At 37.5% G+C, this 15,862-nt stretch overlaps 1 protein-coding gene and 1 non-coding gene across 4 annotated transcripts in view; both read right to left on the reverse strand.

The window, feature by feature from the left end:
• Positions 1-15,862, reverse strand: part of RNGTT (RNA guanylyltransferase and 5'-phosphatase) — a 178,720-nt gene that overhangs the window by 115,532 nt on the left and 47,326 nt on the right. For all 3 annotated transcript variants that reach the window (XM_032105036.1, XM_032105035.1, XM_032105037.1), the window contains exons 9-10: positions 14,847-14,982; positions 8,260-8,331 (exon numbers count right to left, since the gene is read on the reverse strand). In XM_032105036.1, the coding sequence (XP_031960927.1) occupies positions 8,260-8,331; positions 14,847-14,982 (208 nt within the window). The remainder of the gene's footprint in view (positions 1-8,259; positions 8,332-14,846; positions 14,983-15,862) is intronic.
• Positions 2,800-2,872, reverse strand: TRNAK-CUU. Its single transcript has one exon. It is a non-coding gene; the product is annotated as a tRNA-Lys (tRNA).

Below are 15,862 nucleotides of genomic sequence, written 5' to 3' on the forward strand. Positions count from 1 at the left end.
AATACTCATTTCAAAAGTGGTATTTTTTCTTCATATTTATTTTAAATAAGAGAAATATTCTAGAAAGGATAAAAATACAGCCTCCATATTCTCTCCGAGACCATAACAGTCAGTCAGGCTATTCAAACATGTTAGAATCACAGAATAGTCTGGGTTTGAAGGGACCTTAGAGATCATCCAGTTCCAACCCCCTGCCATGGGCAGGGACACTTTTCACTAGAACAGGTTGCTCAAAGCCCCATCCAACCTGGCCTTGAACATTTCTAGGGATGGGGCATCCACAGCTTCTCTGGGCAACCTGCTCCAGTGCCTCACCAAGCTCACAGTGAAGAATTTCTTCCTACTATCTCATCTAAACCTGCCTGCTTCCAGTTTAAAGCCATTCCCCATTGTTCTATCACTACAGGCCCTTGTGAAAAGTCCCTCTCCCAGTCTCTTATAAGTTCCCTTCAGGTACTGGAAGGCTGCAGTAATGTCTCCCCTAAGATTTCTCTTTTCCAGATTGAATAATCCCAATTCTCTCCCAGTTAGGCATGGAAAAGAAAATTCCATAGTGAGGTCCTGCTTTCAACCTTGATAAAAACAACCCCGAAACATATAGTTATTATAATTGCTACATCCTTCTGGTTAACTTTGATTATTTCTTTTTGTTTAGCTCTTTTCCCCTAGAAACAGGAAAAAGATGTGAAGAGACAAGGGAGAAAGCTGAAAAAATGAAATATTATTGCTAGATTAATTGTAGAAAAGGAGTAATTAAAACTAAGTTAGGGAAATAAGACATTACAACATTTGAAAACTCTCACTGCTTCCATATGACCTTCCCCCCAATACTCTCTTCTGCCTATAGATTTTTGTTTTGAAATACACTGGACAACAAGCCCTGTTTAAGACTTCACTGCCAGTACTTAGAAAACTGGACCTGATAATGCAACTGGAAAACCTGCTCCACTGTAAATCACACCTTCCACTTCAGCCGTGATTACTGCCATATTTTTGAGAGATCTGAATATTTTCTTGAGACAGAAGCTGGATTTAAGTCCACTTGGCAGTTCCTATGGGAATGACAGTCATAAACTGTGAGCTGAAGGAGAGAGTTTTTCTATGTAATCATAAGTTCCTATAATGTAACAAGAAGATTAAAAGATACTGCAGATAAAAAGTGAGGGTTTTTAAAGACTAAAATCATGAGAGGCAGAAAATTGTTTAACAAAGATACTGAGAAAAGCTCTTTAAGGAGACTCCCTAAGAACAAAAAAAATTGTTTGTGGACTTTATTCTGCAAATTCTATTTTCAGTTTGAAGTATCTCAGTTTTTTCATTTACAACCCAACTTAAACTTTCAGGTGTAACTTTGTATTTTTTTATAGCAAGTTTCATGGTTTGCTGAAAAACATGACATCAGGGTAAGGAAGTAAGATAAAACCTACAGACACAAACACCTGAAAAATACAAAGGATTTAGTATCATGGTAACTTCTAAAGCTACTCTTGGAGAACTACTTGTCCTGTACCTCTCTCCCAGGAGCAACACTTTGTGTCTCTTCCACTGACAATTACGCTAGTGATAATTTGCCATTAAAAAAGTTTCTGCTGAGACATGCTTCATGTTAAGGTATAAAAACATTCATATTTTGAGAATTAAACAGGGCATGACAGAATTTAATTAACTCCCTTTTGCTTTTATATAATACTCTATTAAGCATTCTTTATTTTGGAAAATTTGGAAAACAAACCACCTTCACTGTGATCCATAGTGCCCCCTGGGTTGGGAAAACGAGGATCAAAGTCAGAGATGTAAGGGAAAGAAAGAAATCAATGGATTTTTTCACACAATGTAACCAGCAAGTTAAACAGTCATGCTTCAAACTATTTATAACACTAGAGAATGCTCCCCAACAACAAGCAGCTTGTTAGATAAAAAATAACAGCATGAAAACAGCAAAGACATCCTGGTCAGCATGTACTAATTATCACTCTTCAACAATAATTTACTTTTTGCATGCATCATAGCAAAGGAGATCTTTTTTAAAAAGGGATGGAAAAATGAACAGAAATGCTACTTTTCAGTTGCTGTGCACTTGACTGAAACAGAAGGAGTAACAGTAAAGAAAGCACAAGGTAGCTGTCTGAGAGTTTACCACAGAGGTAAGAAGATTTTCAAATTGTGCTGTTCAGACATACAAGTCAGGTTTTTAATGACGGATTGTGGGAGTGTGTTCAGTCCGGGTCTCCCCCTTGGGTTTCGTGTTACTGCACCATCCCAGTTTATACCCTCCTGGTTTCGTGCTCATAACCCTGCTTTCTCTATTTGTCTCCTCCCAGACCCCTGCCAATGGCTCCGGCACCCCTCCCAAGCTTCTAGAAAGTTCTGGCAGGGGCGTCGAGTGATTGGTCTTGGGGGGAGGATCCCTCCCTTCCTTTCCCAAGATAGGTTCCCTTGTGTGTCCCTCATCCCGCAGACCCATCCTTCTCCTTCCCTGATTCGATGCCGTTGTCATCCCTGCCCTGTCACCACCCCCCATAAAACCCCTGGCAGGCGCGTTCAGGGTTGCTCATTGCTGGACGCCCCCGGGGGGCGAGGTTCCCTGTTCGGCGACACAATAAACCTTCCGGATTTCATCCACAATGGAGCCTGCCTCCTTCTTCCACCACCTGCCTCTATTGCCGCGGTCCTGTGGAAGGACCCACGAGCCAGACCTCTGGTCTCCCGGATTCCAGAGGCTGGCCCCGCAGCCTGCTGCGTCCAGAGCTGACCGGGCAAAGTGGGAACTGCTCCAAAAAGGACGCAGAGGCAGCTTGGCGTCCAACGTGAGGCACGAACCCACGACCCTGAGATTAAGAGTCTCATGCTCTACCGACTGAGCTAGCCGGGCAAAGTGGGAACTGCTCCAAAAAGGACGCAGAGCCAATGGATAAAAGGTGATCAACAGGGAAAGGGAATAAGGCAATAAAAACTTTGAAATGACAACTAACTGTGATACATGAATCCTACTTCACAGACCCAAGAGCTTCTGCAGCATTACTCCCTTACTGTGTTGATTCTCAATCACATAAGCCACCATTTGTTGCTCTTCCTATACTGTAATGCTGCCCTTTTGGAATTTCAGGATACTGAATTGCATTACCTGGCCAGGCTGCCCTTGCTCTTAATAAACAGCACCATAAAAACTGGAGGAGGAAGGAAAAGCAAACTTAATGCACCTCTCTCAGAGTGACAGCAGAAGGCTAAGCAAGACACAGCTAAGTGGATGCTCTGTATTTCATTTACCTGACAGCCCTGAGCCATGAAGGAATGAGGTGATATATTCATATGCTGAGAACATAACATGTAGCAGGAGCACCAGTACAAGCATTTGGCTATTTGTTAGAGAAGAAATAATCAAAAGGGTGCAAGAGCAAACATGCCCACAGCATCCTTACTTTCCAGAGTACTGTTAGTAACAAAAGCATTTTAAATCTGTATTTTCAGGTGATACCATTTGAAAAAGAACCTCAGAATTAAAATTAAGAGCAGAAGGGTGACTGGCAGCCAGGTGCATTTGTAAACAGAAGAGATGCAATTAAACACTTGCATCTCTGAATTGTGCCCCCAAAACTTTCACAGTACAACTTTAAGATAAGGCTAATAGGCTAGTAAGTGAGAGACAACATGGACTATGAGCCTTACATTGCTTTAAAATGAAGTTTGTAACAGAAAAGTCAGACATGGTAATATTTTACAGGGATTTAAAACAAACATTTTTCATGCATTAATTCAATGAGCACATTGGCTGTGGGCAGGATTTACGAGCAGCATATCTGTCTACCACGACAAATTTTATCTAATAGCAACAGCATTACTACGCATAATGACAAGCAAAGAAATCCTGTTCTTGACTTAATTCAATGCACAAAGTATTAGGAAATTTAATCAAAATTCTACCTCCTCTCTAAGCATTTAAATAATTATTCTTTTTCAAGCATTCAATCTATTCTTACCATTGCAATCTGGTCTTACAAAAACTTGGCTAGAGTTTAAAAATTTAAAGGCCAGGGTTAGAAAGGAAAAGGCAAGTTGTACTCATTTTCAGCATCTTTGCTAAGAATGCATTAATTAGATCCTACATCATGCCAGCGTTACTTTTTATTACTTAACTAAGGAAAAAAATAGTCGCTTACGTTTAGTGTCCATACATCTACAAGTAGCTACTGAATATTATCTAAGAAAAAGCTTCTCAAAACAAGGTCTTTCAGGAAGAGCTGTCTCCAAGATGACTGGAGAATGAAAACATACTCTTTTGTGGACTGTTTCAGATGAAAAGGGATTCGGATTTACCTGCATTTGCTTCTGGGGCTATTAGTTATTCTACTATCAGCTTCCTCTCTTACATTAGAATTATCCACCAAATTATCCACCAAATTTGAAATTGTATCTATACAGCTGCAGTTACTATAATGATGAACTCAACTACATACAGACACAAATCAAGAAGCTGAAAAGCAACATACACTGCAGGGATTTGGCACTGTACTCATTAAGACTAAAGACTGTAAGGAATGGTGGGTCCTATTAGCCTTTTATGTTCAGAGGAATATGAAAAATTCAGAGTTCTTGTGTGTGGACCTCACAAAGGTCGAAAGGCAGGCTTACTACACTAGGATACAGCTTTCTTTCTACTAATTTGATTTTAGCAGGTGAGACGAAAGCAGTGAGACAGCAATGTCATATTTTGAGTTGCTATTAATAACAATCAATGCCATGCTTCAAACTGATGAAAATTACAGTAAGAAAAATCTTTTTAAATCTCCTGAAGAATCATTTGTTTTTCTTGACACAAACATCTCTTGCAACAAAATGGGATGTGTTATAAGCTTTTAGAAACCAGATGTCACAGAAATAGTAACTAAAAGAAATAATCAAAGGATTCCATCAGCATCCTTGAAGACAGACTTTTGCAGCAACTATACATGATAAGCATCAGAATTCAATACAAAACTTATGGAAAAAGACAACCAAGATAACTGACATGTTTTTGCTTAAGAATTCAAGTTTAGGTTTCTCCCAATCACTGAAACTCAATTTTTATGTTTCCTTTCTCCTAAGACTTTCCTGTATCCTCCTAAGACTTTTCCTGTATAGAGATCTAGAGCCAAATACACACTATAGACGTCAATCAGTCTGTTCTCTTGGTTTCCTTTGTTTCTTTCTAGAATGCTGCTATAGTTTATTCCTGACATACTACAGCAAAATCAAAAAGTAAGTAACAATAAGCCTCACCAATAACAATGTGGATTAAAATCTGTAACAGATAGTTCCTTGTCCACTCACTTTCTCTGCATTGTGAATGCAACATTTCAGAAAGAATACTCTGATAAAGCTAGAAAACTCTGCAATGCTTAGCTAGCAAAATAGGTCATGCATTTGAGAATAAGCTCAGCTAAAAATATCTTAGTTCACAAGACCTGACTAAAACGTGGTTTGCCTGAGCAAAGGCATTTATCAATGGGGTTTGAATGTGCATTTCCCCAGCTGCAAAGTCGCATCTCCCAAGAGCAGAGTAAGCTGAGTCACGTGGAGGGTGAGACACAGGACATGCTGCAAATCTTGTAACTCATGAGCAAGTACTCCATCATTCACCTTCAAGACTCAACTACTTCCCAGATCAAAACAATGCCAAATTCCAGCGCAACCTCTGCTTGGGGGAGTTTTTGGAGTGGGGGGTTGTTTGGAAGGTGGGGAGGAATGTTCTGGTTTTGAACAGGACCAGTGCTTTGTGTAATTATTTTATTTGAAGATCTGCTAAAAAAATGAACAAAAAACTAACTCACACAACTTAAATAGGAACTTATTCTTTCTTGCCATTTACAAGTTATATTACATTTATCTCTCTTGGTGATAAAATTCAGTTGATCATTTCTTGCCAAGCCAAACATCCTTGGGTGCCCATTTTTATAATTAAGCTTCTAAAATTAACCTAAAAACAGCTGTGCTTTTTAATCTTTGTAGTAGGGCCATTGCTAATGACTTCTTGTAGTTAAAGCCCTGCTTGTACTCGTACTGATAACATAATCTTAATTCGTCCTTGACTTTAAAAAAGTATTACACAGTAACTAGCTCCTCTCTCTCATTCCCAGGGCACTTAAAAAACAAACAAAACCCAACAAGCTTTAAAGCACTGCTCAAAAGCAGACTTTTCCTAAACACTGACAATCCTCTGGAAACCTGCTGATCATTTTTCCTGTTTGCCAAGTGGGATTCATCATGTTAAATCTGGACACTCCACTACAAATGAGTAGTTTAAAAGTAGTTTTTAAAAAAAATTCAACCAAAATAATTATGAGTTTTGAAAAGTGTTAATTTTGCCAGTATATGCACATCCCAAACTGAATGACTGTACACTTCTTATATTACATGTTTACTTCAAAGGAAGTGTAACAGCAGTGAATGGCAGGTTAGACTCAAAAGGAGAGCAGAGACAAGGCAGGACATGAAGGTAAATAAACACAGAATCACAGGTGAAGCCACAGGTAAGAAAACGTAAAGGAAAAATGAGAACTCAGGAGTGGTTATAGAAGACTGTATTTTTCAGAAGACTATATGGAATTCTTGGTTAGGGAAAAGTCTTAATTGTAGGAGGGATCCAGGAAACTAACACCTACTTTTTAGAAAAGGTTAGAGAAAGGACATCCAGATACAGAATTAAAATGTGTTAAAAAAAAGCTTCTAGTCCTAATCTGTCTTCCCCACAAACTACTCCTTTTAAAAGCAGCTGTCCTAAGTCACAGTATGACTATGCTTCCAAGAATACCTAAATAATTTCTGGTGACTGGTGACATGCCTACACTTGCAATTCCTACTCAGACTGAGTGATTGAGCTGAGTAGTACCTTACTCAAGATTGGAAGAGTCAACTGTAGTTTAGAAAGGCTGAAATGCCCTGTGGTTTACTAATCTTGTTTTTGTCCTCTTAGGAGCACTGAAACAATAATTTTGCTTTTCCAGAAGCATTAACAGATACTAGTGTTTCCTCCATGGGCTTTTTTGACTAAATTTAACACATTGCTGTGGTTTAACCACAGTAGGTGCTAAGCCTTCCGCAGACACTCGCTCCCCCTAGAATAACATGGGGGGAGAGAATCAAAAGGGTAAAAAGTGAGGAAACCCACGGTTTGGGATAAAGAGAGTTTCAAAGCTGTAGCAAAGGCTGCACATGCAAAAAAAGTCAAGTAAGGAAGTCATTCACCACTTCCCATGGGCAGGTGGGTGTTCAGCCATCCCCAGGGCAGCAGGGCTCCATCACACTTAATGATAACTTGGGAAGACAAATGCCACCACTACAAACATCCTTCTTCCCCCAGCTTTATATGCACAACATCATATGGCAAGGAATGTCCCTTTGGTCAGTTGGAGTCAGCTGTCCTGGCTGTGTCCCCTTCCCTGCTCCTTGTGCCCCCCAAGCCTACTCACTGGTGCAGTGGGGTGAGAAATGGAAAAGGGCTTGAAGCCGTGCAAGCACTGCTCAGCAATAACAAAGAACATCCCTGTGTTATCAGCACTATTCTGTGCTGATTTGCAAATCCAGAACACAGTACCATGTGAGCTACTATGAAGAAAATAACAACAAAAAAGAATCTGTAAAACACACCAGAAAGAGCCCTTTGGTGATAATCAAACCTTCACTGTATTTGAAAGCTGGTTTACAGAAAACAAGTTTCCTATTTTCAGTACTGTTTAACAGCTCTTTCCTGTGATCACAAAGACTTTACTTCTAGACTCTGTTCTCCTTTTCCACAACTTCTGCAATATATTTCCTTCATATACATTTTCCCTACAGCCTGTGCCACCAGGAGACCCTGCTGTTGAGGACTTAGCAGAGGACCAGTTTCCTGGTTTCAAACAGAAATTTGAGAAGGAGGTGACAGAGCAGCCTAACAAGTACTGTGAAGCTCTGGTAACAAATAACCAGGCTAACTCCTCCATCCCCTCTTGATTTCACTGCTTAAATAGTTCAGACATGCTCTAGAAATGGGAAATTTTCCAGCAGTGGCTAGCAGACTGTTTCAAATGGCCATTTTTTTCTTGAGCAAGTGGGAATAAATCAACATGTATTGTAAGGCTGCTTTCAATCTAAATTCCGATGCATTGCTTGTTATCGAGATGCAAAATACCCAAACACTTTTGGTGTTTATATTTACTCTGAAGCTCTTACTTATATAAATAAGATTAAAATTGCAGTAAGAATCAATAACTAATGATAAGCAATAAAATTGAAAGTACTTACATTAAACTTAATAATGTCATATATCAAGTACCGGGGGACAACCTGTCCATTAACCTTGTCGATGATCATTTCCTTAAAAGAAAAGAGAAAGCATTGGCATTTTTTTCATAAATATAGAAGAAGAATGTTGACACATTTATACTTGGTGCATATACCTGCAAGCATGATGCAATCAAACACCAGCCACGTCTTTATTACAAAAGATATTTTACAACAGGTCAAGGTTATAAAAATACTATTGTGGTCTTAAAAGTCTCTTGTGAAGCATTTAATGAAACACTAGGAAGCTGTGCTAGGGCTTCCCATTCTGATTTGCAACATTTATATGTTAGTTTCCCCACAGCTTTCAAAATCTTTAGTGAATAATGAGTTTTTAGAAACCTCAATAAGAACTGCGATCCTAAGTAACCAAGCACTACTGGAAACCTTGCCCACAGTCAGAAATACAACAGCGAGGATGTAAAGAACAAGCATTCACACTCATTTCCTATGCTCAGGTTGGATCTTTTCATTTGAACAGTGTCTTAGGCAGCAGTGAGAGCTGCAATTTGCTTGAATGTTGCACTGTGACTAAACAGTATGGCTCCTCCAAACCGAAATATCACAGACACTCTCTGCATCACAAGAAGTCAGTAAACATTCAATATGTACAGGCAAATCATATTGAAAATAGGTCAGGTAGGGAAAGAATGTTAATGATCAACATCCAAACACAAAAATGTTTCCTGAACTTAATGGTACATACAAAAATAAATATGCATTACATGGTAGTGCTTACATCCGTAACTCAGGCTTCCTATGATGGGAATCAGACATATCAGACATAGTATATACAGTTTGATAAACTAACTAGGAAGATTGAAAATGGTAACAACCAACCACTGGAAGATCTTTTCCAGAGACAACTCTGAAACAGTCACTTCTCTAAATGCAATCCATCTTCTCCCTACCTCCCTCCCCCACCTCATTCTTGCCTAGTAAGTTGTATCAGTTGCAGATTTTTTTCTAAAAATACCAAGTTAAAATTCCAAACTCACACAAACAAGATAAAACAATTGAAAAACATGGAAACAGTTCACTATGACATGATGAAAACAAAATCAGGAGTTCAAGAATTATTCCAAAAAAGAACGTTACATCAACTCAAAATAATTTTGTTTAGTTAACGTCTTGCTATGTTAGTAGTATTTTTATGTCTCACAACCTTTTAATTTCTCTCAGAATCTATAAATTCTACAAAATAAACCCAAAAAAGTCTGATTGACTCATGTAAGATTAATTTTCAGTCTGGGTAACAATAACAAGATTCTCCAATTGTACCTAGCATTTAACTACAATTTGCTTTGAAAGATAAGCAAGCAGTTCAGTTGTAAAAATATAGATTTGTTTTAAAGCAAACAAAGCTTGAAGCATTTAAAACTAAACCAGAAGACATTAACATGTTGTTCTCAAAAACCACTGGGAAATCTAAGCTGCCTGCTTAATATTTTGGAATCTCATCTTCTGTGAACACAACACTGAGATGGAGATTGGGATTTCAAAGCTATGTGCAGCATTCACAAGTGTGAATGACGACCTAAGCTGACCTTACACATCATTCCATATAATTAAAAAAAAAAAAAATTAACAAAAATTAATCCAGTGAGTGAAAACTATTCCTTTGTAACATTACAATATCTTACTCTTTTAGTCAGAGGCACTGTGAAATAACATGAGCAAAAAAAGTCTACATAGAAGTGATGTAACTTCACAGAAATCATGTAACAAAATGCCATTCCATTAGTTCCCAATATTTAGGAAGGCTCTCAAAGGAACAGCAGACACAATGCTGCAATGCCTTCTTTGACAATAAATTTTATAACTAACTACAAGAACAGATGGGTACAACTCAAGAGACAGAAGGCATGATATGCAAACTTGGAAGAGTGTGTAAAGATACAATGCAAGGGGGAAAAAACCCAGGATGAAAAACCCCCACCTGAAATTCCTGATAGTAATCAGGTGAAACAAATAACAAAGTAACAGTGAAACAAAAGAATGCCATTGTATTTCATTAACTCTAAATTGAATTGGCAGGTGAAACAACTTTTTGAAACACATTTAATTGAGCACATATTTAGGGTTTAAGGACTTACTTTCTCAGCATGCATATTCAGAGCCTCAGCTTTGATGGAAAGCTAGCATTTGTATGCAAAACCCTGAAAACATTTCAGTGCCTGGTATTACAAGATTTTATGCCTAATTTTAAAAATCTGAATCTCTGCATACTCAGTTTAAGAAGGAATACAAAATACAACAAAGAGGACCAAGAACTGTTTTTAAACATCCTTTGAAATGTTTATTTTTAACTTTTTCTCTACTTCAGACATGTAAACATTTTTATTCTATTACTGGTCAAACAAGCCTTTTCCCTCATCTCCTCCCTTCTTTTCTTCCTCCCCTGCCTCCTGTTCTCTTTGACATCCTGACTGAAATCCCAGTTACCAGAGCAAAAAACAATAGCACAATATGCCTTCGGAGATGACAAATTCCTGCGCTGCTCATCTCCATCATGACAACAACATTCCCTGCTCTATTAGTTACACCAATACAACTGTCACAAGGCAAAAGCTGTGAAGTGAGCATAGGAATGGTTCAGATTAGAAATTCTCTAACACATCATTATTTTACAGTCTGGTTTTGGAATCTTCTTGAAATTATCGAAATTGAAAAATACCCCAGGGAACAGACCCCAGAGACAAGTTCAGAGAAGCTGGGAAAATGTACTATTTGAGAAATGACCACAATTAAACTCACTCGTTCTGACCTGAGTAATAAGCTGATACTGTAAGACTATATTTAAGCCAATTTTTAGATAACTAAAAACTGAAAACCCAAATCCACTCACATGACATGTTAATATAACATAAAAGTATCCATAAGGCACACCTGCATCCATGCAGTTCCTTCTACAGGCTCCATGCAGATTTACAGCCAGTATTGTGTGTTTTAAAACTACCTCTGCTAGTCAGTATGATCTTTAGCACTTGTCCATTAGCTGCTGGTTTAGGTATCCACTTAACCCATGGGCCTGAAGAACAAGGTCCGGTGATCAATTAATGCAATGTAATCTTGCAACACTGTGCTGGTGTCCCTCTCCTCCATCTTCTGGTGTTGCAAAGCACAGTTGTACAATATATTAGACCTGCAACAGTGCTAAGAGCTTTTCGTTGGACAAGTACCAGAAGAACAATGCTGGACTGAGAGCTCGTGGATTTTTTCTTTGAATCACTTTACTAGAGAGTAACTTGGACTTAAAATAATCCAAAGTTTAATCACAAAGCAAAGGATCCAATTTTACCAGCCACTTGCAGAATGTATTTTTTGTTGACACAGAGTATGGAATCAGATCTAATAATACCTATGTTTGTTGTTCCTTTTCCTCCTGTGCTTTGTCTTAATCCTTTATCCATTTATCTTTAACACAATTCTAGTCACTGCTATATTTCAGGAATGAAAGTAGCTTTTGTTTCTTGCCTTTTTTCTTAAATCTATTTTGCATAAATCTATTTTGCACCAGCTTTTGCAAACTCAAAAAGTTTTAAGTTCTGCAATTTCTGAGACAGTTTACAAATAGGTAAGATCTCTACTAATACAAAAACATAAATAAATATTTATCTCACTCTCTGTTTATGGAGTTCCTGGCCCTCCAAAGTCTTCAAGTGTGAACAATATTTTATATAAAAATAAAATAGATTAAAAAGTTGTGTTAAAATTGTAAAATGTATTTCAAGGCTAAGAATGCCTCTGCATTTTCTACTCAACTGTTCCAAAGCTAAGCAGAATGCCGAGAAAGCTCCTGAAAATAGCTATTTAGTTTTTTTGCATGACAGCCAAAACATTTGAACAAAACTCTATGCATTCTCTCAGTGGATGCAAAACACTTGGATTCTAAAGGCATAAGTCACACTAGTCACCTGCAGGTGACAAATTAGCTTTAATGAGCTTTGCAGAAAACTTTCTTCCATGACAGGAAAACAATTGCAACTGAAGAGCTGGAGATGAGCACAGTGTTGCAGGAGATCTGTCATCACCCAAGATGTAACTGGTCACATAAGAACTGCTTGCAAGTAGTTTCAGTCTGAAGTGAACCACAAATGCATCTGAAATTCTCAAAGATAACGACATGAAAGGCTTACACCAGAGGCCTTAAAGCAAGTGAATAGATGCCTGAATGCATGGAAATTGCCTTTATGAAAGTTTCATGTATACTGTCATTCTAAATAATGTTAGGGGGAATTACCTAATCTTTTGTATTTTTAAAACCAGTAGTTGTTTGCTTCATGGCACTGATATTTTTGTTCTCTCTTTCCTTTTTTTCTCATATTTTTAAGAATACTGTAAAGCAATACCAATTGGGCCACCTCATTCTATACTTTCACTCCCTGAAAGAGAGAAACCTACTTCAAGGACACTAAGTATGAACTACTTCAGCCTGTAATTAAAGAATTAACTTCAACAGCCCTTCAAGCACAAACTAGAAAAATATGTCAATAGAGAAAAAGCCAACTTCTTCCCACAGATTTAAAAAATAAAATAAAATAAATCATGCATATATCTAGAGTAAAGGATCATTCATGGAAATTTTCATTTGGCATCAACATAAACAAATATTCAATTACAAAGTTAAGCTCTTCTGACACTTCAAATAATAGGCAAGTCTTGTCCTCAAACCTGTTAAAGGAATTTCAATTGAAAAAAAATATTCCATCAACAGCTTTTTATTTAATTGACCATACTGAAACAAATTTAGAAATCTGTACTATGGAAAGTATTTATCCATTGAAAGGTTTTTATTTTATCTCAGGGTACTTCAGTCAATCAGTACTTGTTCATTTCATGTCATTTTGCTTTTAACTTTGTGGAGGGAAAACAATCACAGTAAGACTGATTTTATGCCAATAAAGTGAAACACCAAAAATGCACTGTAACAGTCAAACTTTTACAGAACAACAAATTAAGCAAAGTTATAGTTCATGCTATGGGTACCTGAGAGAACTTCAGCTATTCTTAAGAGACTTAAATCAATAAATCTGGGAACACAAAACACCAGATCAGAGACCTTCTTCCATGCCCCACAGCTACGTTATGCACTTATCTCAATATCCCTGTCTTCCACCATGTACATATCAGCCACCTTTACTAAAACATCTGTTTTGAAAGAAAAAGAATAATTAAATAAATAAATGAAAGAGCAGCCATTTCCCTCAAGAACACCTAGGATTGCACCATATGGACACTGGCAAGTCATTACTTTCTCAAGAGCCTTAGAAGTAGCAGGGGAAAAAAACAGCAGTACCAGGCTTTTTATCTCAAAAGTATGGAACCTAATGTATGTCATTAAGAATAATATTATGTATATCATTAGGGAGCTGCCTGGCTGAAGAGGCTCCTACCAGACATGACAGCTTGTGCAACCACTTTTGAGCTGAAAGCATGGCATTTCTTGCATTATGCTCTCAATTTTTCAGTGAAGTAGAGGTGGTGGAAAATATTCCATTAGCTGCTTCTCTGTCCCTGAGTACATTGTTCTTTGCAGTAATTATCCTCACAGATTCAATTTATACATGCTTCACATGTAAATGTGTGTTCAGTAAGACAGATCAGTCACAGAAGTGACATTTCAAGAAGAATACTGAGAACAAGGGCCTGAGAAAGGAAAGCAAGTTAATAAAGACAATATGGTCTCCTATATCTGAAAAGTGCGTTAGGCTTCAGAAGATCAATATGGAAGATATCTCAGGTATAAAAATACTTCATCAAGCAGGAATTACAGCAATGTAGAAAGTATCCAATGCTACTGAAACTTAATAGGAAACTGCATTGATCTATTAGTGTAAGAGCTAATGAAGTTCTTTTGGTCACATGAAATAGGACAGTCAAGAAAGAAATAATTTCTTCTTGTGGCTATTCTGAAAAGTTTACCACCAGTAATCCAGTCCAGCCTCCAAACCACAAATACAGATGTTTTACAGCTTGTTTTACAAGTGGCTCAAAGAATTCATTAGCAAGTTTACATAATTTAAATTAGCATAGCAATTTAGAAATGTTTTAGCCTTAAACAAATATAACTAAGCCATTTCCAAATTATTCAAAAATTCAGATCAGCTGAAAATAAAGGTAACAAAGACATCAATTCACAAAAGTGTATCAAAAGATGAAGCAAATTTTATCAAATTTTAAAACTATTTCCATGAGCTGTATAAAACTGACCATGTTTGCTATTACTTTTTTATGTAGCAAGAGATGAAGTTCTCCAATAATTTTTTTAGATTCTCTTCAAGTCTTTTCTCATATTCAGAGAATGCCATCTCAATACCTTGATTTATTTCAAAGACAAACAGCTCCCCCCAGAGCAGTCATCAATGCCATTCCGTAGGTAAGTAATTTCTTATAAAATGCAATTCCCGCATCCAGCCAGTGACTGAATCTATATTCCTCCTGAAATCCTATGATTCACTGATCCAGGCCTAAAAATTTGGCCCTGTTCATGAACAAAAGCAAACAGCACATTAATTGTTACTATAATTATACAGTACACTCCTTACCCCATCTAGAAGAGTGTTTGTTAGGTGTGTGCGAAGATCTTTACGAAATGGAAATTCCAGGTTGGATACATGAAAAATGGAATTGTCTCTATCAATCATATAAACTTCATTCTTGCCATCAATCAGCATCATGTACCTGCAAAGGCAGTGTTAAGATATTATAATTACAGGTATATCCTCAAAATCTCTTATTATTTTTTTTTTACATTAAGTGTTAAAAACAAATAATCATGACAGATACTATTAAAAAAACATTTTAAAAGGATTTTTTTACACTTAAAACCTGTAAACTGACCAAGGGAATATCCCAGACCATACAATGTTGCTCTCAGCAATAAAAAATGGGAAAAAGAGGAGGAAGGAGGAGACATTTGGAGTCATGGGTTTTTTCTTCCCAAGTCACCTTTGTGAATGATGAAGCCCAGCTTTCCTGGAAATGGCTAAATACCTGCCTGCCAATGGGAAATAGTGAATCAATTCCTTATTTTTCCTTATATTTATCTCAACCCCTGAGCTTTCTCACTTTTACCCTTCTGATTCTCTCCCCCATCTCCCTACAGGGGGGAGAGAGCAAGTGGCTGTGTGGCCTTAGTTGCTACAGGAGTCGAACCAGCCCACAACTTAAATATTCCTTTCACATGGACAAACACTGCCAGGCTACAATTCTTCAAATGAGTCCATGTGACAGACCTCTTAAAGCCCCTGGAGAATTTTCACTGGCATTCTGTATGGAAACAAAGTTTTTGTTAAGCACACCTATCTGCATGCCATCTTCCTTCACAACTAGATGATCTGGATGTTCCCTTCCAGTTCAAATCATTCTATGATTTCTATGAGTCTGTATCTTACTTCAGAGATGCTGAGAAACAGCACATGCTGACTTTGAAGACAGAAAAAAATTTCGTCTCAGGACAGTAAATTACTTTCATGTAGACCCATTTGTCTGGGGCTCATGGTAATATATCTGTCTAACTTAGAATCTGAACAAGTTCTCTGCTTGGGAAAGACATTAAACT

The sequence above is a fragment of the Corvus moneduloides genome, chromosome 3 (genome assembly GCF_009650955.1).
Source record: "Corvus moneduloides isolate bCorMon1 chromosome 3, bCorMon1.pri, whole genome shotgun sequence".
NCBI classification, from domain to species: Eukaryota; Metazoa; Chordata; class Aves; order Passeriformes; family Corvidae; genus Corvus; species Corvus moneduloides.